The sequence below is a fragment of the Radiomyces spectabilis genome, assembly GCF_025331425.1.
Source record: "Radiomyces spectabilis strain NRRL 2753 chromosome Unknown BYT42scaffold_12, whole genome shotgun sequence".
NCBI classification, from domain to species: Eukaryota; Fungi; Mucoromycota; class Mucoromycetes; order Mucorales; family Radiomycetaceae; genus Radiomyces; species Radiomyces spectabilis.
In genome coordinates, this window is record NW_026251937.1 from 23,252 (window position 1) to 43,797 (window position 20,546).

The 20,546-nt window shown below is 42.7% G+C and overlaps 8 protein-coding genes across 8 annotated transcripts; 4 read left to right on the plus strand and 4 right to left on the minus strand.

Annotated features, from left to right (window-relative positions):
* Nucleotides 1-3,377: 3,377 nt before the first annotated feature.
* On the plus strand, nucleotides 3,378-4,412 carry BYT42DRAFT_502590 (60Kd inner membrane protein-domain-containing protein; the record flags this gene model as incomplete). Its single annotated transcript, XM_051564838.1, has 2 exons — nucleotides 3,378-4,055; nucleotides 4,152-4,412. The coding sequence occupies 2 exons, from the start codon at nucleotides 3,378-3,380 to the stop codon at nucleotides 4,410-4,412; spliced, it is 939 nt and encodes a 312-aa protein (XP_051419893.1).
* A 1,888-nt stretch (nucleotides 4,413-6,300) lies between these two features.
* On the plus strand, nucleotides 6,301-7,318 carry BYT42DRAFT_581778 (ferritin-like superfamily). Its single transcript, XM_051569630.1, has 5 exons — nucleotides 6,301-6,533; nucleotides 6,596-6,715; nucleotides 6,784-6,814; nucleotides 6,887-6,986; nucleotides 7,108-7,318. Exons 1-5 carry the CDS (start codon nucleotides 6,390-6,392, stop codon nucleotides 7,247-7,249), a joined length of 537 nt encoding a protein of 178 aa, XP_051419894.1. The 5' UTR covers nucleotides 6,301-6,389; the 3' UTR covers nucleotides 7,250-7,318.
* A 261-nt stretch (nucleotides 7,319-7,579) lies between these two features.
* Nucleotides 7,580-9,497, plus strand: BYT42DRAFT_502081 (uncharacterized protein; the record flags this gene model as incomplete). Its single annotated transcript, XM_051564807.1, has 7 exons — nucleotides 7,580-7,781; nucleotides 7,893-7,912; nucleotides 7,983-8,115; nucleotides 8,240-8,304; nucleotides 8,377-8,533; nucleotides 8,635-8,730; nucleotides 8,803-9,497. 7 exons carry the CDS (start codon nucleotides 7,580-7,582, stop codon nucleotides 9,495-9,497), a joined length of 1,368 nt encoding a protein of 455 aa, XP_051419895.1.
* Nucleotides 9,498-9,676: 179 nt separating this feature from the next.
* BYT42DRAFT_83248 (Gtr1/RagA G protein conserved region-domain-containing protein) lies at nucleotides 9,677-11,670 on the minus strand. Its single transcript, XM_051572859.1, has 10 exons — nucleotides 11,612-11,670; nucleotides 11,509-11,543; nucleotides 11,376-11,438; nucleotides 11,183-11,284; nucleotides 10,989-11,112; nucleotides 10,790-10,916; nucleotides 10,517-10,704; nucleotides 10,294-10,436; nucleotides 9,952-10,227; nucleotides 9,677-9,884 (listed from the first exon to the last, which is right to left on the minus strand). Exons 1-10 carry the CDS (start codon nucleotides 11,615-11,617, stop codon nucleotides 9,857-9,859), a joined length of 1,092 nt encoding a protein of 363 aa, XP_051419896.1. The 5' UTR covers nucleotides 11,618-11,670; the 3' UTR covers nucleotides 9,677-9,856.
* Nucleotides 11,671-14,344: 2,674 nt separating this feature from the next.
* On the minus strand, nucleotides 14,345-16,038 carry BYT42DRAFT_581790 (WD40-repeat-containing domain protein). Its single transcript, XM_051569631.1, has 5 exons — nucleotides 15,805-16,038; nucleotides 15,531-15,720; nucleotides 15,379-15,473; nucleotides 14,563-15,309; nucleotides 14,345-14,498 (listed from the first exon to the last, which is right to left on the minus strand). The coding sequence occupies exons 1-5, from the start codon at nucleotides 15,953-15,955 to the stop codon at nucleotides 14,398-14,400; spliced, it is 1,284 nt and encodes a 427-aa protein (XP_051419897.1). The 5' UTR covers nucleotides 15,956-16,038; the 3' UTR covers nucleotides 14,345-14,397.
* BYT42DRAFT_599988 (Oxoglutarate and iron-dependent oxygenase degradation C-term-domain-containing protein) lies at nucleotides 16,031-17,994 on the minus strand. The gene is made up of 3 exons (XM_051570993.1): nucleotides 17,631-17,994; nucleotides 17,011-17,565; nucleotides 16,031-16,945 (listed from the first exon to the last, which is right to left on the minus strand). The coding sequence occupies exons 1-3, from the start codon at nucleotides 17,901-17,903 to the stop codon at nucleotides 16,103-16,105; spliced, it is 1,671 nt and encodes a 556-aa protein (XP_051419898.1). The 5' UTR covers nucleotides 17,904-17,994; the 3' UTR covers nucleotides 16,031-16,102.
* A 613-nt stretch (nucleotides 17,995-18,607) lies between these two features.
* BYT42DRAFT_581801 (DNA repair REX1-B-domain-containing protein) lies at nucleotides 18,608-19,557 on the plus strand. The gene is made up of 4 exons (XM_051569632.1): nucleotides 18,608-18,998; nucleotides 19,054-19,252; nucleotides 19,309-19,391; nucleotides 19,468-19,557. The coding sequence occupies exons 1-4, from the start codon at nucleotides 18,655-18,657 to the stop codon at nucleotides 19,550-19,552; spliced, it is 711 nt and encodes a 236-aa protein (XP_051419899.1). The 5' UTR covers nucleotides 18,608-18,654; the 3' UTR covers nucleotides 19,553-19,557.
* Nucleotides 19,558-20,127, minus strand: BYT42DRAFT_581803 (Tim10/DDP family zinc finger-domain-containing protein). The gene is made up of 3 exons (XM_051569633.1): nucleotides 19,998-20,127; nucleotides 19,856-19,924; nucleotides 19,558-19,790 (listed from the first exon to the last, which is right to left on the minus strand). Exons 1-3 carry the CDS (start codon nucleotides 20,115-20,117, stop codon nucleotides 19,653-19,655), a joined length of 327 nt encoding a protein of 108 aa, XP_051419900.1. The 5' UTR covers nucleotides 20,118-20,127; the 3' UTR covers nucleotides 19,558-19,652.
* Between the last annotated feature and the right edge of the window lie 419 nt (nucleotides 20,128-20,546).

Consider the following 20,546-nt stretch of genomic DNA (forward strand, 5'->3'; position numbering starts at 1 on the left):
TCTAAATGTTTTAAAATTCTTGCCAAACTAAAACCAGTCGCCGCACGCCAAAATTTGCGAGCTAAAAAACAGTCACATGGTGTTCCTTATTCATCATATGGATTTGGCAGCTTACTTCGCTTAGAGTTATTTATTAATTCAAAGATGTCAGATGGAGGTTATGGAAAAGTTCAATGGAAGGGGAGAGCTTTCTGTAAAGGGCTATTGTCAATGTCAATGTGACGTTCTTCTGTAGCAACATTTAATTTGACTTTGTCAGTAATATGTGTGGCATTTTACATAATATGCTTCGATCTGTGTAGCTCATCATTCATGCATCAATAATGCGACTATTGTTTCATCCATGGGAACTCATTATTTTTTGTTCCCAATTTTTTTCTTTTCTCGGTTTTCTCTCTTTTTCTGTTTGCCTGAAAAGCCCTCACTAGCATTGCATCCCCTCGCATCCATCATCCATCATCCAGGTATGGTTTATTGTGCGTGTATCTGTAACCGGTTTTCTGTAAATATCCAAAAGGTACCTTTTGTGTGATGTGACTATTCATTTTTCGACAAGAAAAAACTCACGTTCTTTTTTCTCTATCCTTTCTTTAGCTTTTGGTTTTCTCTCCGGTTTTCTTTTCGCCTGTCAAGCCATCCCATCCCTCCAAATCTTCCTGCTTTGTTTGCGCACCAAATGTGGCCCATCCGGTTTTTGTCGTGAAAGGGCATCGTCGGTGGTGTGATTCTCTTTTTCATCGGTAACGCTTACGCGTCCTCCTCAGGTTCCTCTTCTTTGGATTGCCACCCATGGTATATTGTCTTCGATATTTCTTCCCGGCCATTTTATTTCTGTAGTTTGTAGTTTGTAGTATGTATATTTGTATTTTATTCGGTAGACCTTCTTGCAGTCTTTTCCTCCTTTTTGTTCCCACAGGGTTTTTAGGGGGTTTTTACAGACGCACCTATTGTTTTACTTTTTTTATATATTTGTACATTTCTTGTTTTTCGGTCGGGAAGCTCTCAATATCTGCTGCATCGAATAACAAAGGTAAAATATCTTGACGACACTTGAATCAATCAAAGAGCTTACTAACTCATTTCTTTTAAATACCCAACATATCCACACATCTTTGTAGATCTATCATAACCTTGGGCAGGACATGAACGGAGGGGGTCAATAAGTACTGCTGCAGTCATTAAAAGTGTTTCATGGTATGCCAGAGTATCGACATTAATATACCAAAGTTCCATCAAGAGTCTTGCCCAGGTTATGCCGTATTGTGATAGACTTTTTGTTTGATGAATGTCACTCAATGTAAGAGTGTGACATCCCAGTAGCAGGTGGCATCCATTGCACAGGGGGTGTACGGCTTGTTATTACTCTGTACTATTAAATTAAGTTAAACGATCAAAAATTAATTCATCAGTGGGACCTAGAGCAGGAAGGATTTCTACACGTGAGAAGGCCCCTTTATTGAAATTTCATCATGGAGGTTTCTCACTTCAATGTGCCATCAACTTTTTGATCATGCAGCCGGTCGTCCTAGGTTACCGGATGACAGCATATTTGGAAAACATGGTATGATAGGCACATCAAGGCGAACATGTGTCAACGTTGGCCTTGCGACTTGTTGATCGTCATAGCAAAATGCGAACCCACACAGGAAGCTGCCTTCCGGGATACTTCAACGGGTAAGTGGGATGTTTGGGACGATGCAAGCATTACCCTGGGGATGTACATGACCGGCCGATATGTGAACCACTCGCGATTCACTTTGATTAAGTTATTGCCAATGGGGTTTATCCCGTTACACAAACCGTCATCTGGGTTTGGTGTTTGGAGAAGAATCAGCGGTTGATTCTTTTTTGAGCCAATATAGTGGGTTAAAAAGCCTAGAAAAAACATATAATGAGCAACGAAGACTAATGTAAAGCAAACAGCATCAACCACCCTTTTTTCAAAAAAACAGTCTCCCCTTATTAAACTAGATCGTCTAGCAAATTGCCGCGGATGCAATCAGTTGTTTGTGGACGGCAAAGAAAAAAAGCGTATCTTTAAAAAGATAAAACCTCTTTCTTTATTATTTGTGAATTTCTCTGTTTATCTATTATATGGTTGAGCAGTAGCTGTTTACACAGAAACAGCTGGAAATATTTCTCTTCTTCCTCTTTGCTCTTTCCTGACCGGTTCCAAATGAATAACGGTTTAGTATGCTATATAATGAATAAACAGAGAAGTTGTCACTAGTATTTCATTGCTTTCGGGAAGAAATTCCGAAGTATGACCCTCACTCTCACCAGCGTATGAATCAGCATCATGCTCTAAATCAGGACTCGATGATGACGACGAATTTACATAAGTCCCCACTGTGTGAACACATACAGTTATCCATGTTAAAGTAGGCTTCAATTTCTGGTGTCGGCAGCAAATCAGCGAGGTTCATGTGTGCGACCTCATCTACTTCACCCTGAGTCGGCTTTCAATTCAGGAGCATTTAGGAAAACCATTGACTGTGATTTGAGTGTGGTGTGTGGCATAATATTTTCTTCGAATCCGTATACCATTTATTGCTGAGAAGTGGCATCTTTCAAATTCTCGTTGCTTAATTCTACCCAGTTGCACCTTTGCCCAATTGTTGCCCAATTGTTACCTAGTTTTATGCCCTAGCTTTGCTATGGTTATGCCAAGATGCACAAAAATGACACACGATACGGGGGGTGGTTTCTGTAGTATCGACTTGTATTATTATAGCAATGTATAAGGGGATCTGTCGCTATACATGTTGTGTGGGGTGTATTGCAGGGATCGGGGAATTGGGAAGAGGGACTTTGCAAAAAATCGCGTGATTTGAAAAATCAGTGGTCCTTTCGGACCAAATTATGCAGCGGCAGCAGTGGCTTAGGACCCTGGGGGTAGGAACTCGGTCAGAATAAAATAAAAAAAATGTTCTTGCCAGGCACTGTAATTTTTTTTTTTCATAATTCCAACATCGCACCATGATTGGTACTTATGGAAGCTTGTTGTCCCGAAGGTAGCTTATAACTACTTCAGTACAGGAAATATACTTGTATTCTTAACGACAATTTACCTAGTGCGGCTTTTCGCTTGGCCAAGGCCACTACAGCCCGCCATGTAAGTCCCCTCAAGTGCCCGCCTCCGGTAACTTTTGGATTCCGTGGTCCACTTTATTGACGCAGTATATTTTTTCTTCCAGATGTCTACTGGCTTAGTGTTTAACCGTCCAATGTCGGCTCAATTACAACGTTCCATTCGTCTCACCGGTCAACGAACTGCTGGTGCCGCCCTTATTCATCAGTTCAATGTACGACGCTACACGACGGATGAGTCGGCCAATCCACCCGCGGTGGAAGGCTCCACCAGCGCCACTCAAAATATGTTGGAACAAATTACTCAAACCACCTCGCCCGACACCCTTGTGCAGGCCGCTGCGCAAATTGGCGATTTTAAAGCTATGGGACTATGCAACTTCACTCCCGTAGGTGCATTGGAAGCCATGATGGAAGTATTGCATGTGACGAGTGGATTGCCCTGGTGGGGTTCCATTGCGGTGGCCACAGTGTTAGTACGTTTGGCGTTACTTCCACTGATGATCAAGATCCAACGTAACAATGCCAAACTGATGAATATCAATCCCGATGTGACTCGTATCATGGATAACCTGAAAAAGGCACAGCAAGAAGGCGATGCGATGGCAACGGGCAAATATACGCATGAAATCCAAGATTTGTTCAAGAAGAACAATTGTCATCCCATGAAATCGTTGGGTTTGCCTTTGGTTCAAATGCCGGTGATGATTTCCTTCTTCATGGCTTTACGAGCCATGGCTGAGTTACCTGTACCTGGTATGTCCACGGGTGGTATGGCCTGGTTCACGGACCTCACGGCTCAGGATCCCTACTACATCTTACCGGTGGCCAGTGCGGCTGGTGTCATGTTGGTTTTGGAGGCCGGTACCGAGGCTGGTGCAGCCACTCCTCAGAGCAAAGGAATGAAAAATCTTTTCAGAGGTCTCACCGTTCTCATGGTCCCTTTCACTGCATGGATGCCTAGCGTAAGTATTCACTGACCTCGTATTTGGGGTCGATTCTCCTTTCATTATCCCCAAATGCCATCGGTTGATGTTCATCATTTTTTTTTTATTATCTAGTCGGTTTTTGTTTACTGGGTGACGTCTAATGCTTTCTCCATTGGTCAAATCCTTGCCTTGAAGAATCCCACCGTTCGTAAAGCTCTCAACATCCCTCCCTTAGTAAAACCTGCCAAAGAATTGCAAAAAAACAGTAAGAGTTTCATGGAGAATTTCAGAGACCAGCAAAAGCACTATGACAAGTTGGAAAAGGATCGTGTCCTCCGTGAGCGACAGCAGGCCGCCGCCATGGCACGTAGAGCTTCCAAGCGCAGATTTTAGAGTATAAACGCAAACACAACCCTATAGAACAAAACATTTGTATATATATAACACTCTTGTTCATCATTTGAATAACAGTCCGCTGTGGTTTAGTAATGATCAACTGGGCACCGAGTCCGTTTTTTTTTCTGCTACGATATGCAGGATTTATCAGCTTCGGTTGTCTGTATGCCCCGATGACAAACACTATGATCAGCTGACCCGAAACAAGAAAGGCGAGGAGCGACATGAGGAAACGCCCGTCACGTTAGGGACGTCCTCTCCAAAAGCCGGAGACGGCTCTTCATAATAAAATTGAAGGACTTCTTCGATAAGCGGTCAGCAGCAATAGCATGATCTTTGTCACACAAGCTGCAATGAAATCACATCTGTTTTGGGACCCGAACTTGAAGTATTACTAATTTACTTCTCTTATAACCATTTGGCTAGTTACGGATATCTCGCTCTTGCTCAGGACATTCGTTTGATAGATGGAACGGGCGTTCGTTCTTCTTTTATTGCATATGCAAGAATAGGTCCCGAATTTTTATCGATGCCCAATGACCGCCATTTCATTGCACGCTACAATTGTTGCATTGAGCGCAGTTTTGAAAAAATCGAATGCTTAGCGATCCCGAAGAGTGAAATATTTGTCTTCTAACAAATCAATCCTTCGTTGAATTGACCGTAACGATGTCTCATCTTGAATATACCATGCCTACGAGCAATTATATATTTCTTTAATGCTTTGCGGAATACCTTTAACTGGGCTGGATCTCTTCCTCTCGCGGAACTTGCAAACATTGCATTTCCACGGGCTAGGACGATTCCTGTCGGTCGTCGGCTGGTGGTCGGGTTGGCACTTTTCTTTGTTTGGGTTCGGATCAGTTATACTCGACCCCTAGTGGAATACTTTTAGCGCAAATTTGCGCCTCGGCTTTGGATTTATTTCCCTGGTGGCCCATTAATTATGCAAATAATTTTTCGGTTGACGAAGCACCATATTACCTTCGCTGTCGCTAATATCTTCTTTGTTGATTTCGATGATATCGACAGTAGGAGCGCCATTGTCATTTTCCGCTAAATTACCTCATGCTAAAGGGCCTGCTACAATCACATGCATATCACCGTTGAAAAACACCTACAGTTGTCAACTGGCAAGGCCGATACATGACGCTGGGGGTGAAGTTACGAGTAGACATTCAGTTAATTGTCCTCTGTATTTGCAGATGTGTGATGCGCAGTTTACAGTGGGTTGCACCCATGGTTACAGATCAAAGTTAACGAAGCGTATTAGAAAACAATTGACTAGCACGGTGCGCTTATTAGATGGCCCATGACGGGTGCCTTGAGAAATTGCTTTTTTGACGACAATCTTGTCGTCGTAATACTGCATTTTCAATACATAAAATATTGATTTTTCAGCTTGCTCACCCGTCTAGATAATTATTGAAAACAACAATAACAAACAGTGGTTGACGTTTCTCTGAAGGAGAAGAGTATTTATTCAGAGGTTATATGTAGCATTCAACATTTTTGCTTTCCATGGTTCCTGTTTCATTTGTGGCAACACAATCCAGATGTAGACTTTCGAAAAATTGATATTGCCTACTATGGTATAGTTCATATACAATACCGTCGAAGGCGATGAATGTGTCTTCACATAAGACTATCACTATGGCGTAACTTGGGAAATGTCTAGGTAGAGTGATGGTTATGCCACCCAAGCTCTATAATTTAGATGGTTATTAGTGTTATTTTTATGTTTTCTGCGGCTTGGTAATAAATGAAATTTTGACTGACGACCACATAATTTTACCTTTTTCCGTGTTATGCTTATTTCCATCATCACAGTAAACATTTGGCTGCAGAAATTTTTTTTTTTTTTTTTTTTTTTTTTTTTTTTTTTGCAACATTCTATAAAATACAAATTTTTGACAATTGTGTCCATCTCTTTTTTCCAGTGATTTACCGATTTACATTCTTCACTCAGCAAATATGCCTACCGTTTCACTCGCGAAACAAAACTTCTCAACTGCTGCGGAGGATTTGCTGAACACGCAGATTCGAATCGAACAGATAGCACAGCATACATACCTGGCGGCAGCCGCGTACTTTGGGCAAGATACAGTGGCATTACCTGTAGGAGATTGCACTTTAATCAATGAGGAGACGACCGAATAGGTTAATAATGATGGCCAAAGGGATTGGAACACTACTTTTTAGAGACAGCCGAACATCAAGGGAGACGGGTGCAGCATTTGATTGACTACCTAACTATGAGAGGCGGAGAAACAATTATCCAACAAATACCGCAACCTCCGGTAAAGCAGTTTATATCATTGTGAAGAAACGGCATTATGGTTTTTTATTAATACGGTGATCGTTTTAGCTTGAATGGGAATCGCCACGTAATGCTCTTGGTAGGCCGGTGGATGAAACGTTGATGATTTAATATTTACTAATAAATGGATAAATATTCTGCATCCATTCAGAAACGAGCTTGATGCTAGAAAAAGATGTCAACAAATCGCTGCTGAATCTGACGACGGTGGCCATCGATCATCGAGACACAGAACTAGAGCACCACATGAAGTAAGTAAATGGTGGGAGTCAAAGGAAGATTGAAAAAAAAGGGGGAGATCCTCATTGGAAGAGAGTCGGACCTGATAAAATGTCGAACATGTGGCTAAACTTTTGTCGATGGATGTTTCAGGCAAAACCATTTGATGGATAAAGTCAAACTGATTGAGCATGTTGTGAAAGGACTTACCCAATTGGAACGCGTGAACGGAACAGGTTTAGGACTCCATTTGTGGGATCAAGAGTTGTACAGACGAGAAAAATTCCCAGTGTAGCACAAATAAAAAAAAAAAGGAATTGGCATCGTCATACCGCTCGATTTGCTTTTCTTCTTTATCTCTTTTTTTTTTTTTTTTTTTCTCTCGACTTTCCACTTTCACTACCTTTTTTTTCCTTACCATTCTATCGCAAGGCGGTTTCTACCTGTTAACATGCCCCACAATTCCAACGTCCTGACCGACGCAGCATCGACAACCATCACCGGTCTAGCTCGCGCCGCTACACGCCGTCACCGAGGCGCTTCCATGTCAGCAGCCGTCCCCCCTGCTCCTCCTTCACCTCAACATACCAATGTACCTTCACAACACCACCGACGTTCGCATGATATGACATCTACTCTTCCTCCGGCCCATGGCTCGTCCAATCAAGCAACCACTGTCAATAGCACCGCCAATCATTCATCACCTACCGAACCACAGACACTACAAATCAACAATGCCTCTACTGGTGAAGTTACGTCCAACGAAATTACTGTCGACTTTGAAGGCGGTACTCATGTGATTATCCGTCCCAACCGTATCATTCGAGGTAAGACGATCGACAGACACCAAGACTTAGGTTACCACCATCCATTGAGGAATACTTATCCACTATGATTCGTAGGTCGTGTTCTTCTGAATACCGTTGAACGATTACAAGTGACACGCATTCGAATCAAGGTAAAATTCGTGTAACAAAACGACAATTGGATGTGGCGCGATTGGGTTAAAATGACAGTTCTTGGATTAGTTCCGAGCAGAGGAAGTGGCCTGTGTGCGGGTGGACGAAGGAAACGGAGATGGTCGCGGCACTGAACGCATTCATAAAGCCATCACTACCTTTTTCGAAACAGATTGGAAACTGTGGGGTTATGAAGCTAGCCGTAAGTATTTTTCAGTCTCTCTCGGCCTATGGGTTGCTTGTCCCTTGCCAAAAAAAAAGGAAAAGGCGTATGAATTATCATGCACTTGACGTCATATTCAAACACAAAGAATTTATTTTTTTAGCCTTTTCACAGTCAGCTTGGGATGACTTGGAAGCCGGACGATATGAATTTCCATTCGCCTTGAAGGTAAAAATATTTGCATCACAACTTTTGAGTCGAATAATTATTCTCGGATGGCTTACGAATGAGGGATTATAGTTTCCTAATGTGAATTACCCACCCTCAATGGAAGAGCCTCAAGGATTCAGCATTCGATACATCTGGACGGCCCAAATTGACGGACCGGCGCTTCAATCGGGACTTAAAAGCAGGGAATATATTACACCTTATCGACCTATTATCGTCTCCACTCCAGGTAAGACTAATGAGCAAGTGCGAAAGCAGCTATCAGCCGTTAGTATCGGGCGACAGAATCAACGGTTTCTAATTATATTGTGTTTTCGTTTTTCTTTGCAGATAAGGAATGGAATTATCGAACGTCGTTAACGCGCTACAAAAAGCAATCCTTTTGCGAAGTTCAAGCCAAGCTGCAAAAGCAATCTTATTGTCCTGGTAAAAGCTATTCATCCGAGAGTGGCCTGTGTTCATAAAACTGACTCCATGATCCCCATGACGATATCACAGATGAACCTTTCTCAATGGATCTGAAGCTTACCATGTTAAATTCCGACAACAGAATTACAGCCGTGACTTACCGTTTCCGCAAACATCACGAAGGCAAGATGCTCGTGAATACCGGCACCGCTTTCTGTGAGCACGTTCGCACAGTATTGCAAGGAATGGTGCCCGTCCAAGACGGTAGCCAAGTCAACGAAACGGTTCAATTCAATGTCCCCACTCGCCTCGTATCGCCCAGTTTTGCGTCGCGACATACACGTGTGCACTACGATCTCCAGTTCTTTGTCGCAGTAGAAATTGGCGGTCTTTTCAAATCCACCCATACGTCCGAGTTCTTTGTTCCTCTCACCATTGCCAACCTTCCGCACAACCAGTTGTTACGTATCCCTAATCTCACCACGATCCAATGCTATCAGAATAATAAGGAATGCCCGCTGTTCTTTGATCCCTCGCTCGATGAACCTCCGGCTCAACAAGGTTTGCCCAGCGAACTCATCGGTCCATTGACGGCTGCTTTGATGAGTACGCCAGGTGAAGACCCACCGAATTACTTTAGTCTGCCTCAACTACCTCCGCAGTTTGAAATCCGTAAAGAACGCAAAGAGCGTACGGTGTATCTCAGCCGATCTGCGAAAGGTGGCCCCATCAATGAAGCCGGCGACGCTGTTATTGTTCCGAGCCTCTTTGACGAAGAATGGTAATAGGAGGGTAACCAAGAACATTGTTTGTACATATTGAATATTTTTTAGATCATAAATAATTTTCTCCTCACAGCTTCGTTTTACTGCAAATGATAATGCGGATAATGAAGTTGAATGCTCCTGGCATAAAATATTGGGCGTGTCGTATCACTGCTCAGTTTGGACACATTTTTATACACCATAGAACAAAGGACAGTGGCTACAGTTCTCCTGCTGGCGGCTGGTCTTGGTGTTGTTGTTGTTGTTGTTGTTGTTGCTGCTGCTGTTGAGAATTTCGCTTTTGTGAAAAGTCAAACACTTCAGTTACGGCTTCCTTGAAACATTGGAAGTTGTAATCGATCAAGCCATGTTTCTCGAAATTATCCTGCCGTAATAAGCAGATGAGCACTAAAAGCCTTGTAAAAAAATGAACAGTCAATACCGTATATCGCAAGGAAATTTATAAATCACTTACCGGTTGACTTCGCGCATGTAAAGTACATCACCGTTATCCAGTTTAATTAAACTCGAAGCTTCTGATTCACAGTTGGCGGTAATCGAGGATTGATCATTCTGCTCCGCCAATAGCCCGTGCTCTAAGCCGTCAGTTTCTTCACCATAGGGATTTTTGGTATTGGAAGTATAGAGTGGTGGAGTTTCACTTCGTAGCGATTCCGGTGATTGAGTGACTTGGGTGCTTTCGTTTCCTTCATCCAGTAATCGATCCTCATTCAGGGTCGATCCTTGCATACTATAAAATAGCCGCTCCAGTGTTATACAACTTGGTACACGCCGCCATGCGACAATCGCCCCTTACCCATATATGCATTCGATGTCTATAATCACATCGATCATGTCACTACATAATTCGTACGATTGCATATCCACCGGAGAACTGTCGGTGGCAATATAGATCTTGGTTAGGGTATCGAACAAGTACGCTTTATCGATGCCGGAGTTCTGAGTGGGTAACAACAGTTTTCGGTCAGAGAAATGATCCACGCACACATATGTCGCGAATTTTTCAAGCAGGATCTTACAGAGCAAAATACATTGAGAAGGTTCTCCAGGGTTGGCAATTCTCTTATTAGTTTCTGGATGATCTTGCTGAATGCTTCATAAATGGAATGGTCATATATACTGGTTAGGTAGTAAGTTAAATGGATATGCTCCATTTGGGCATCAGCTAAAGCGTCACTCATGCGTTGTTGTACGTCGCGTTGCGTGTCTATTCCAGCCACGTTAGTTACCGATGTATCGTTACCGTCGATGTCGGGGGTTCTTGATGGAGGGATCTGTTGTCAACTGCTTACCGATTTTGTAATCATCCGACAATCCATCTACTTTATGAATCAGGACTTCAAATGTGATATTTGGGTTGACCCGATACGCGCTCGTTACGGTAAAGTATAATCGATGCAATGCTTCACTGTAATCATCCTAGCTCACGTATGAGATCCCACGTTGCTGGTCACCAGTTCTTTTTTGTTGCGTTGGAACGCAGTACTTTACCTGAGCATCAATGACGAAAATCAAGGCTCCCACGGTCCCAAAAATTTCCTGTGAATCGTACGCCATATCGAAAAAGTTGACTTGGCCAGGGAAGTCCCAAATTTGAAAATCGATAAAAGAGCGTCTAATAGCATCTATGTCTGTTAAATGCTTTCTGCTGCGGGCCGTCCAGAACACATGTAAGCAACACTTGCGTTATATCCTCTTTCTGAATTTTGGTCGTGCTTTCCAGGTATAATGTATCGTTGGGCGGCATTTTCCCAAACACCACGCGCTGAATGCTGGACTTGCCGCTTCTATCAAACGAAAGAATAAAGAATGAGGAAGGCCAAGTACTTTTTGACATAAAGCGAGTATATGCAAAAGGTTCAAACGCTGAAGACGCACCTTTGCAAGCCCATAAGGAGAATACGGGGTTTATCCGATGGCGTTTGATCGTCAACGACATCACTTGCGGTAAGAGAAAATGAGTTAGTTTCATTAATCTCGCGACGAATCAATACCGTCTGACTTTGCTTACATGATATCAGAATCGTTCATTGGCTGATAGTCATACTAATACATTCTCAATGAGTAACTGTCAATTGCAACTCGACATTGGGTAGCCGACATTGTTCACTCACATCCATGGCAGAGGTTATCAATATAGAAAGGGCAAAGCAAAGAGCAAGTTACAGGTGTTGCAGTCGTGACACCATCCAGTCATTTTCCATTTTTTTCAATGTCCATCTTTCGCACTCCGACAATGGTCTCTCCAAACAGCCGATCCTTTGCTTTTAAAATAAGGCAAAAAGCAAATTCAGGATTTTTCTTTTCATCTTACAGGCAAGCCTTATTCTAAAGAACCATAAGTTCAACAGAGTTTATATTAGACACGGTTGTAGTCCTGTATTGAGTAGTCATTTGCGCATCAACTTTTAGCAAAAGAGCGCCCTTAATTGATAAAATAAGCAATGTCACATCGCCTCTTTGGTTTTTATAATCGAAAAATAGCAATGTTGTGGGTTTTTTATTGCCTGTTTGAGGTCATTGCCACACACTGTAACAAATGGTCTGTAACATTGCCTTTTTTGGGGCCATTGCCACATACTGTTTCATAAAAGGAATCTATCCAAAAAGGGACGTTGCCCACACACTGTCCGACAGTATATAAAAGAGAAAGATTGTTTTGATTTTTAACTTGTTTGCATCCTGTCACAACTAAAAAAAATTTCTACAATATGCCTTGCCGTTGTGGAAGTACGGATCATCGAAGAATTACGAGCTCGCTGTGTCCGCTGAACTCCAGAAATACAATTATTGAGCGGTTTATCCAAGCACAGCCATTTATTCATTTCTCTCCACAATGTATACACATTTCTCTTAAAGTGATTTTTCAGAAAAGGCATTTTTTTAAATATTTCTGGAATCCGGATAGACCTTACCAGACGCTGTCAATGTGGATGTACTGATCAAATAATGACGAGTTCACGTTGTCCGTTGAATCGCACGAATACAACTGCTGAGCTTATTCAAGTCGCCCAACAAGGTATTTTGCATATTTTCTTGGCAGTAGTTGCTCAAAATTATGCCGCATTGTATACATTTGTCTTGGATATTCCAATATCTGAGATCCCGATAACTCTGCCAATGTGGCGGTCCAGACCATCAAAACGTGTCAAGCTCGTTCTGTCCCTTAAATCCTAGAAACATGACAGCCGACGTTGAGGATGTCGCTCCACCTGCGCCAATGCCTTCAACTATGGAAGGTATGTATTTTCTTCAAAGCTCCTCTGACATTGCACGCATTAAGTTTATGTTTTCCCATTATGTTGCTTCCACTTAAGCCAGCCGACGCTGAGGATACCGTCCCACTTGCTCCCGTATCTTCAACTACAGAAGGCATGTATTCTATTCAAAGCTACTCTTAACATGACATGCATTAAGAGCTTATATTTTCCATTTACGTTATTTTGTCAGTAAGATCATCCCACAATACCGCCCGCATCTTCTTTGAAGAATTTCAAGGAGGCGCCTCGATTCGTCAACATTGATGGAGTAATGTACAATGGCTGCATGGCCTTGGTCTGTGTTCCTGTGGAGCCAAAGGCTGGGAAACCGAAAAGTAGCTGGAACCCGTCAAGAACCTCGGTTTGTCATTTGCTGCAACCAGGGAAAAGCTCCAGTTGCCCGTCCTTCAGTCACCTCCTGAAGCGCTGCGACAATTGCTCACTGGCCAAGACGCAATCTCCAAGGAGTTCATCCCTTATATTCGAAAGTACAATGCCCTTTTTGCATTTACTTCGATTGGTGTCGAGGTATGTACATCATGACAGTTGTCGTGTTGAGCCAACGCCCAAACAAAACCAGAGAAATGTTGCTTACTAAATCGAATTTGATATACTGTAGATTGATGAGGAATTGGCCAATGCAAGATCTGGCACTTATACTTTCCGTATGCATGGCACTATCCATTACAGGATTACCCCAATATGCATCCTCACCAAGCTTTCAGCCTTCATTCTCGCAATTATACATTTATGGTCCTGATATTCAGCAGCAACATCGGTCATCTATGTTTGAAGATCTTCATCCCCAAATACTACAAACTTTGCAGACGATGATGGCTCGGGTAATCCATATACCCGCATATACCAATCTGCTGGAGAACACATGCGAGGTGATGATACCGCAACGGAATATGGAATTGTTCTTCGCAACATGCATAATACCCATCATATACTACCCGAGGATCATCGCGGACAGTATCTGCAGCCGCCAGCCGCTGATATAGCTGCTATAATACTAATACCAGACAGATCAAGAACAGCAAGGTGCCAGTGTTGGCTACTGCCGCGATGTCAGAATAAAGCTGCAGGGTGGTGGCGGTTTACTACGTATTGACGAACGCCATCCTCTATGACCCATTATTTAAACTCATAAAATATTTGTAGGTCTGATAAGATAATGACTTAATTCGTTTTACAAAACCGAATACTCATCAAGATAACGCTGTTTATAACTGCTCGAGGTTATCCTTTTGCTCTTTTGGTTTTCATTGTTTTAAGGTAAAGTTGATTTAAGAATTGGCTGAATTGGTCCTCATTCTAATATATATCATAGCCACTGACGCAAAAGGATAACCGAAAACAGCGTAAACAAAATTCCTAAATCTAGTTTGCAATTAACCGTATTGGCCAACGCTGTATAAGCTGTACTCATTGTCTGTCTTTATCCTTTAACAAGCGCCGTTGGTAAGCAGTGACTGAGCAGATAATTTAGAGCATTACTGCTTGCGAATGTGCTGTACTTGTAATCACTTTTTGTCATAACCCTGAAACTCGCAGACATAATGTAAAGAAATCATCCTTCAAGACCGTCTGAATGAGCTGTTATCAAGACTCTTGTTAGTGTCTTGTTATTTTATTTTTCAATCGTATTTCAAAAACCGTTCAAAAGAGTCCCGGGTACATTCACCGCCTTTTCTTGGATCAAAATAGAATTTGTAACAACTGCCATCAGCACAAATCGCTAAGCAAAAAGTGGCATGTTAGATAACATCACAAAGAGAGAACAAGACCGAGTAGATGCTTGCCTAATATGGTATATTTCTGATCAGCAAAAGCTACAATGCATCGACTTTCCGTGACAATTTTGGCGTGGGCAAAGCTCCACTCACTGCTAAAATACTTTGGTAACAACTCTTTCATGAAACTGAGACTGCTTCCCCGATTACCGCTGTGCGTCAAACCAAAGTTGCTCGGTGACTGATGAGGATAAACGACCACTTCACCATAGGTAGGACCACGGGGTTTGTGGTCGCACATGGTCACTACGGATGGGTCCAAATTGAATAGGTGGATGGTGCCTTTGTCAGAGGAGACGACAAGCCGTGTCGAGTCTTGATTAAACGCGATGGAGTAAATTTCAGCGCGATCCATTCCTCTCCGCAGTTCATTGAGCAGGGTGCCGGTATATGTGTTAAACACCCGTATCAATGTGCCTTTATCGCTGGCCGTCGCGCATTTGGTGCCGTCGTAGTTCAGTGCTAAACAGCTCAGTTTCCCGGAATGCGCAGCAATGATACTCACGTTGGCCATATTGGTAGGACGACGATCGGATGAAGAAGAGGATGAGGATGGCAATGGCATTGGAGCTGCGGAAGAAGGGTGCTGATGGTGTGAAGGGTGACCAATATCGTTATCATCGGATAAAAAAGTTTGCGGTGCGGTGTTCCATTGATATCCGAGGGTATCCAAATCGATGATCTGTATGTGGCCTCTCTGTCGTCCGGGAATAATCAAAATAGCATGATCGGGAGAAGCCGATATTGCTGCCAGACCTGCTCGTCACCTAACATTAGTGATCATCTTTTTTTTTGTACGCGGTGTGCTTTTATCAGCTGATTTACCTTTGTCGTTATCGGTTGTCTCAAACGTCTGGATGAGCTGTGGATGAAGTCCAAAAATGTAGATGAAGACTTTATTTGCCAAAACCACCGTCAATCTAGGAGATTATGATGTATCAATCTCGGTATCTGCAAAAGAGAAGAAAGGAGCCTACCTGTCCCGGCGTAACTTTACATTCTTGACTTCGTTTTTGTATTCTAATTCGAGGACAGGTTTGGCCTTGATGCTGTCGTATATAATCACTTTATTGGGTGGATACCGAGGGTTTCTTCCACCACCAACAAGAGCCAGATAATTCGTACGATAGAGCATTTCAACGAGAGCAATACCTCCTTCGTCGGTTTCTGACAAATAAGTTGAAGAAGAAAACACTGGTTAATTCATAGGTGACAATGGGGAAACAAGTCAAAGAAAGCTTGAGGCTATACCATTGCGAGCTTGCTCAATGAGCGGATCGCAATTATAAACTCGGAAGCCACTATCTAAACCGATAGAAAAGCACCCATAGTCCTGGTTAAAGCCAGCATATAAGAGACCAGGAAAATCTTCGGTGCTAGAAGGTGTGCGTGCAAGATTCATTGAATAACAGCTCGCCTATTATGCGAGAAGAGCAGGTGGGAAGGAACCACTTGGCTGAGTTTCATTTTCCAATGCAAAAAATTTGAAAAAGCGACAACAGAAAAAAAAGAAAAGAAAATCCGCAAAGGGAGAAATCATCATTGCCTTTTATAGGTTTTGCAAATCATATTCAAAAGCTACATCCCAACGCGAACCCGGAGCTCTGCCGCTCACGTATTTTATGAAGCGCATCACGCCTTCATCGCGAAGGACAAGTGCCAATTCATTGTTTCCGGCCGGCATGGTGAGTAAAGCGCCTTCTTCATCCGCCGCTTTGTAAGTGGCGGCATCGTCATCACCTTCGTGCGGAGCCATATAACACTCATAGCCACCACATTCGCCGCTGTCCCACAAGCCAAGACTGTCAGCATTGCTGATAGTGGCATGGCAGAAAGTCACATCAAGCACTGCTTTTCCGAGCGTATTGGCTTTGGCCAGTGTATAGTCCAAACCCGGGCGGAACCGACGAGCTGCTCCTCGATAACCGCCAGGTATGAGCTGAGAAACGACGGCCAACCAGCGTCGAAAAGGTTCGGATTCAAAGTGGCGTTTCAAGTCAGTAAACAATTGACTTGATGCATCATGGACGCGCTCGCAGTCTATATCTACAGCAAGGAATCGTTGGCACACCGGTGAACCCCGGGCAACCCACTTGCCATGGAGACCTGCACCATGGGAGGGAAGCGCGGGTTTGGTTAATCCATCCTCTTGATCGGCTTGGAGAGTAACTTTCTTCATCTTTTCATAGAGATCATCAAGTAAAAAGTCCTTTAGTTGAATGGCCGATTCGTCCAAAAAGCGATCCGATATCTGCTGCAGACTGGTGGCGTTCAAATACGTGGGATTCATCCATGCCGCCAATGCTTCACGATCCTGTTCTGTGAGAGAAACGTCCTCTTCTTCCGACATGGGTAAAACATAACTGTTGAAATTATCACTTGTATCCATTTGCTACGTGACCGATGGCTGGTTAGAAAATAATGTACCCGAGAGTTTTGTTTACAATGAAAAAATACCTCTTCTAGTTGCTTCAATGATGATTTTCCATCGGTGTTGCCAAGCTTCTCATCGTAACCAGGGTCGCCGGGTTGCGGGAAATGGAACCATCCTTGGATACTGAGTCGAGGCTTTCCTTCAACGACCACTTCTTCGACGGCGTGGAATGAATAACCTGGAAGAACGGTGAACATGGCAAACTGATTCCATTTCGGGGGCACGCTGACGGAGGGTTCAATGGCAGGTGTATCACGTTCCACTACGGGATACAGTTCCAATGCACCACCGTAGGAAGGATACCAAGGTTCATCGGGATCTGGCATATACAAAATAAAGGAGACTCGTCGAGTACCAATGACATCGTCGTGGTTAAGTAAATGGCAACCCTCGGTGTAAGTGTTGACACTCATATCCATCTTTGACGGCGACAACGGGCCACATCCGGTAATGTCAGAGATAAATTCACGGAATTCGTTTGAATAAATAGCATTGCGCAATTCAAATAAGGATGACAATCGCTGTTTTTCATCTTCAGGTAAACCATCAATATTGGCCAAATCACCACTTTGGTTCACCTGTTTTACACAAGATTAATTAGCAAAACGGAGGACGATGTAGTCTGACGCAAAACGAATGATACCTTGTAGATATCGGTTTCCTTGGCAGTAAATGAAATATTATCAAAGATCTCCTTGCGTACTCGCCGTAACAGGTCATCATCGACGAGCTTATCAATTTTACAATGTTGATAGGGTTTCGACGAAGCAATCGTGGTTCTGAGCGCATCCCGCGAAGCTTGGTCGAATAGGCCAGCATGGAACTTGCCGATCTGACTTTCGCCCTCAGCGGATTTTATGCGTTTGGCGGAAGATTGAAGTTCCTCGGTAGATGGACGAGTCGTAGCAACAACCATGATTAAATAAGAGATTCACACAAAAGCGATCAAGTAAAATAAAGAAAGAAGTTGTGTGAAGTCCCAACAAATGAAAAAATAATAATTTGACAGTTAAAAAAAAAAGTTAAAAAAATTATACAATCATACGATTTCTCAAACAGCACCCATTGGCGGAATGGGCGGACTTTTCGATAATTTCGACTTTCTCTTTTTCCATTTTTGCAAAAAGGGACCATCAAGAGCTATTCAGCAAGAAGTACAGCCACAGCATAAATGCAAAGCTGTATATACTACTGTATGCTGGCAATAGACTCCATGTATTGACAATAACCATACACACACACAGTGATATGGAGGGCTGTAAATACACTTGTGCCACCATGCGTTTTCCAGTGCATGTGTACGTTATCTGATCTTTTTTTCTTATGAAACAAAGGAAAAACTACGGAAGTTGTGATTGTCGCCAATCATCAGCAAATGAAACGATTTTTTGCAGAATTAAAAATGCCAATGGGCTTATTGGATCCTGTGGTTTTTCAATTTCCCATGTAAATGGACCCATTCATCGACTTTAAAGTCGTCGCCAGAAAAGCAAGAGAGGGCAAAAATAAAAAAAAGGCACAGGATATTAACGAACCACATTAATATATCGCTGGAAACGATATGTTTCTACTAGGCAGCGCCACTTTTTTAGTCAGGTTAACCGATCATTGACGGTGGGTGCGAGTATACAAGCTTGTCATGTTTTGTGCTCATTATTATTGAATACATGTCTAAAACACGGCCTGCTGTGATTCCATTAGCTATCCTGATGCTTTACGGTGATTTTCCAAACATATCACCAGTCTTGATGGGACAACAGCTGATTCAAGAGTATCGATGTGCTGAGTTTATCACAATTTCCTCTTTTGAGGGGATGCGATTTTTCGATCTGGACAGACGCGACATTTGTAAACGAAATATCAGACCTGTCTTTGGAGCTTCCTTTTTTGTCGGGTGCGCCAAAAGTCTGTTTCTTCCCTCCATGGCTGCTTCCGACAATGTGTCAACAAGCTTGAAAGCTCTAGTGAAAGCTCAAGAGACACGTATCGCACTGTACCGCGAGTTTGCCGAGTTAAGCATTTGTACTGTTGCCCCGCCCTCAAAAATGATACTAATGAGCGAACAGTGCGTACCACGATTACCTTGCTGATAAATGTTCACCAGAGGAGTACTATTCCATTTGTAACATCGTCACGGAAGGATTTCAACAAGTCTCTTCAGAAATACAAAATATCGAGCTTCGTATGAATGAAGAATTCGCACGTCCAGATATTGGCCAACTGATCCGACGATTGCAAGAAAAAGAAAAGGAGAAATTACACAACGTAAGTGCGCTGGCAAACTTTGTCACAGGACCTTACAACTAGAAACTCTCCGATAGACGGTCAATCTCCAAATCTTAACCATTGAATCGCGTAAGAGCGACAAGGATTACGTATCCAGCATTGAAGACCGGCAACAGAGGTGAACTTTCTGGCTTTCCTTCGCTTCCTGTCCATTCTTTTCATTGCAGCGGCTCACATTCATTCATTCACGCTAGATTAAATCAAGTACTGCAAGATTTGCAAGAGATTTGGGACGAAATAAGGGAGGAAATTGCTGAGGCATCCATTGGATCGACATAAAAAGAAGGCTTTTATAGCTTTGGTGTTCGGCTTTTTGGTTTCTTTTTTTTGTTTCTTTCATAAACTGTACATTACGTTGATGCGTGTCTATATAGCGATTTTACATAGCTGAGCTTCTGAGATCCTCGAGACGCTTGACGATGAACAAGCTGGTATCCAAAAAGCGCTCCACACAGTTGGAGAGACATGCTTCTTCGCTGCGGTCCAACTTGTTGTTCACCTTGAAAATGCACTTATCCTATAGACGAGATAAACACCTCAGCTTTTTGAATATTAATACTCGCTTTTTTTTTTTCATCCTACCCAGCAGGTGTCAGTCAAAGAGTGAACAGTCTGTTGAATGCGAGCCTTGGCGTTCTCGGCTTCAAGGAACTAATACACCCGTCAATACCGACATTTCAAAGGGAATGAAACAAGTTCCGCTTTCACAGCCTCAATTGTGTACCTGGGCGAGTTCACGTTGTTCGTTTTCGCTGAACTGAGGTTGCGACATTATCACTGATGGGTCTTTACGAAAAATAAATAAAAACAACTGGTGTTTTTTCCTGAGTTGAACAACCCCCATGAACGGTGGCTTGCAGAAAAGACAAGTCACGCTTTGGCCCGCCAAATGGATTTTTCGTATCCAGACAATGCAGCAATTGATCTTTCACAGGTGAGAACCATACTCTGAGAAACATGGTATTCTACATATTTTATTCGATACAAACATCAGTAAACATTAATTACTGTAGATTCGTAGACTAGACAGTTTTTATTACTCCTTCTTGATCATCTTCCGAAATATCAATAGTGAGCGACTCGGGATAAAGAAATCTTGAAATAGATGAAATGGGTTTCGTAACGATCGCCTGAGCGTAAAAGGACCTTGTCGACTAACGATATCTTCGAACATGTACGCACTCTTTTCTTCAGTTCAAACTTGCAAAGTATGCAAGATGTCCTGATTGACATACAAGTCAGCGGTTTTGTCCTAATTAGTATCTGTGTAACA

Coding starts and splice junctions, on each gene's coding strand:
- BYT42DRAFT_581778 (XM_051569630.1), top strand. CDS start 6,390: ATGCCTACCGTTTCACTCGCGAAACAAAACTTCTCAACTGCTGCGGAG. Junction 6,534..6,595: donor AAGATACAGTGGCATTACCT/GTAGGAGATTGC, acceptor TGATGGCCAAAG/GGATTGGAACACTACTTTTT. Junction 6,815..6,886: donor ATCGCCACGTAATGCTCTTG/GTAGGCCGGTGG, acceptor GCATCCATTCAG/AAACGAGCTTGATGCTAGAA.
- BYT42DRAFT_83248 (XM_051572859.1), bottom strand. Junction 11,285..11,375: donor CTCCTTATGGGCTTGCAAAG/GTGCGTCTTCAG, acceptor TTCGTTTGATAG/AAGCGGCAAGTCCAGCATTC. Junction 10,228..10,293: donor GACATCGAATGCATATATGG/GTAAGGGGCGAT, acceptor GCTATTTTATAG/TATGCAAGGATCGACCCTGA.
- BYT42DRAFT_581790 (XM_051569631.1), bottom strand. CDS start 15,955: ATGAATCTTGCACGCACACCTTCTAGCACCGAAGATTTTCCTGGTCTC. Junction 15,721..15,804: donor CATTGAGCAAGCTCGCAATG/GTATAGCCTCAA, acceptor CTTATTTGTCAG/AAACCGACGAAGGAGGTATT. Junction 14,499..14,562: donor TCAGAAATATACCATATTAG/GCAAGCATCTAC, acceptor CTTTTTGCTTAG/CGATTTGTGCTGATGGCAGT.
- BYT42DRAFT_599988 (XM_051570993.1), bottom strand. CDS start 17,903: ATGGTTGTTGCTACGACTCGTCCATCTACCGAGGAACTTCAATCTTCC. Junction 17,566..17,630: donor AGGAAACCGATATCTACAAG/GTATCATTCGTT, acceptor TGTGTAAAACAG/GTGAACCAAAGTGGTGATTT. Junction 16,946..17,010: donor CATTGAAGCAACTAGAAGAG/GTATTTTTTCAT, acceptor TCGGTCACGTAG/CAAATGGATACAAGTGATAA.
- BYT42DRAFT_581801 (XM_051569632.1), top strand. CDS start 18,655: ATGTCTAAAACACGGCCTGCTGTGATTCCATTAGCTATCCTGATGCTT. Junction 19,253..19,308: donor AAAAGGAGAAATTACACAAC/GTAAGTGCGCTG, acceptor ACTCTCCGATAG/ACGGTCAATCTCCAAATCTT. Junction 19,392..19,467: donor ATTGAAGACCGGCAACAGAG/GTGAACTTTCTG, acceptor CATTCACGCTAG/ATTAAATCAAGTACTGCAAG.
- BYT42DRAFT_581803 (XM_051569633.1), bottom strand. CDS start 20,117: ATGGGGGTTGTTCAACTCAGGAAAAAACACCAGTTGTTTTTATTTATT. Junction 19,925..19,997: donor AACAACGTGAACTCGCCCAG/GTACACAATTGA, acceptor CGGGTGTATTAG/TTCCTTGAAGCCGAGAACGC. Junction 19,791..19,855: donor CTTTGACTGACACCTGCTGG/GTAGGATGAAAA, acceptor TCTCGTCTATAG/GATAAGTGCATTTTCAAGGT.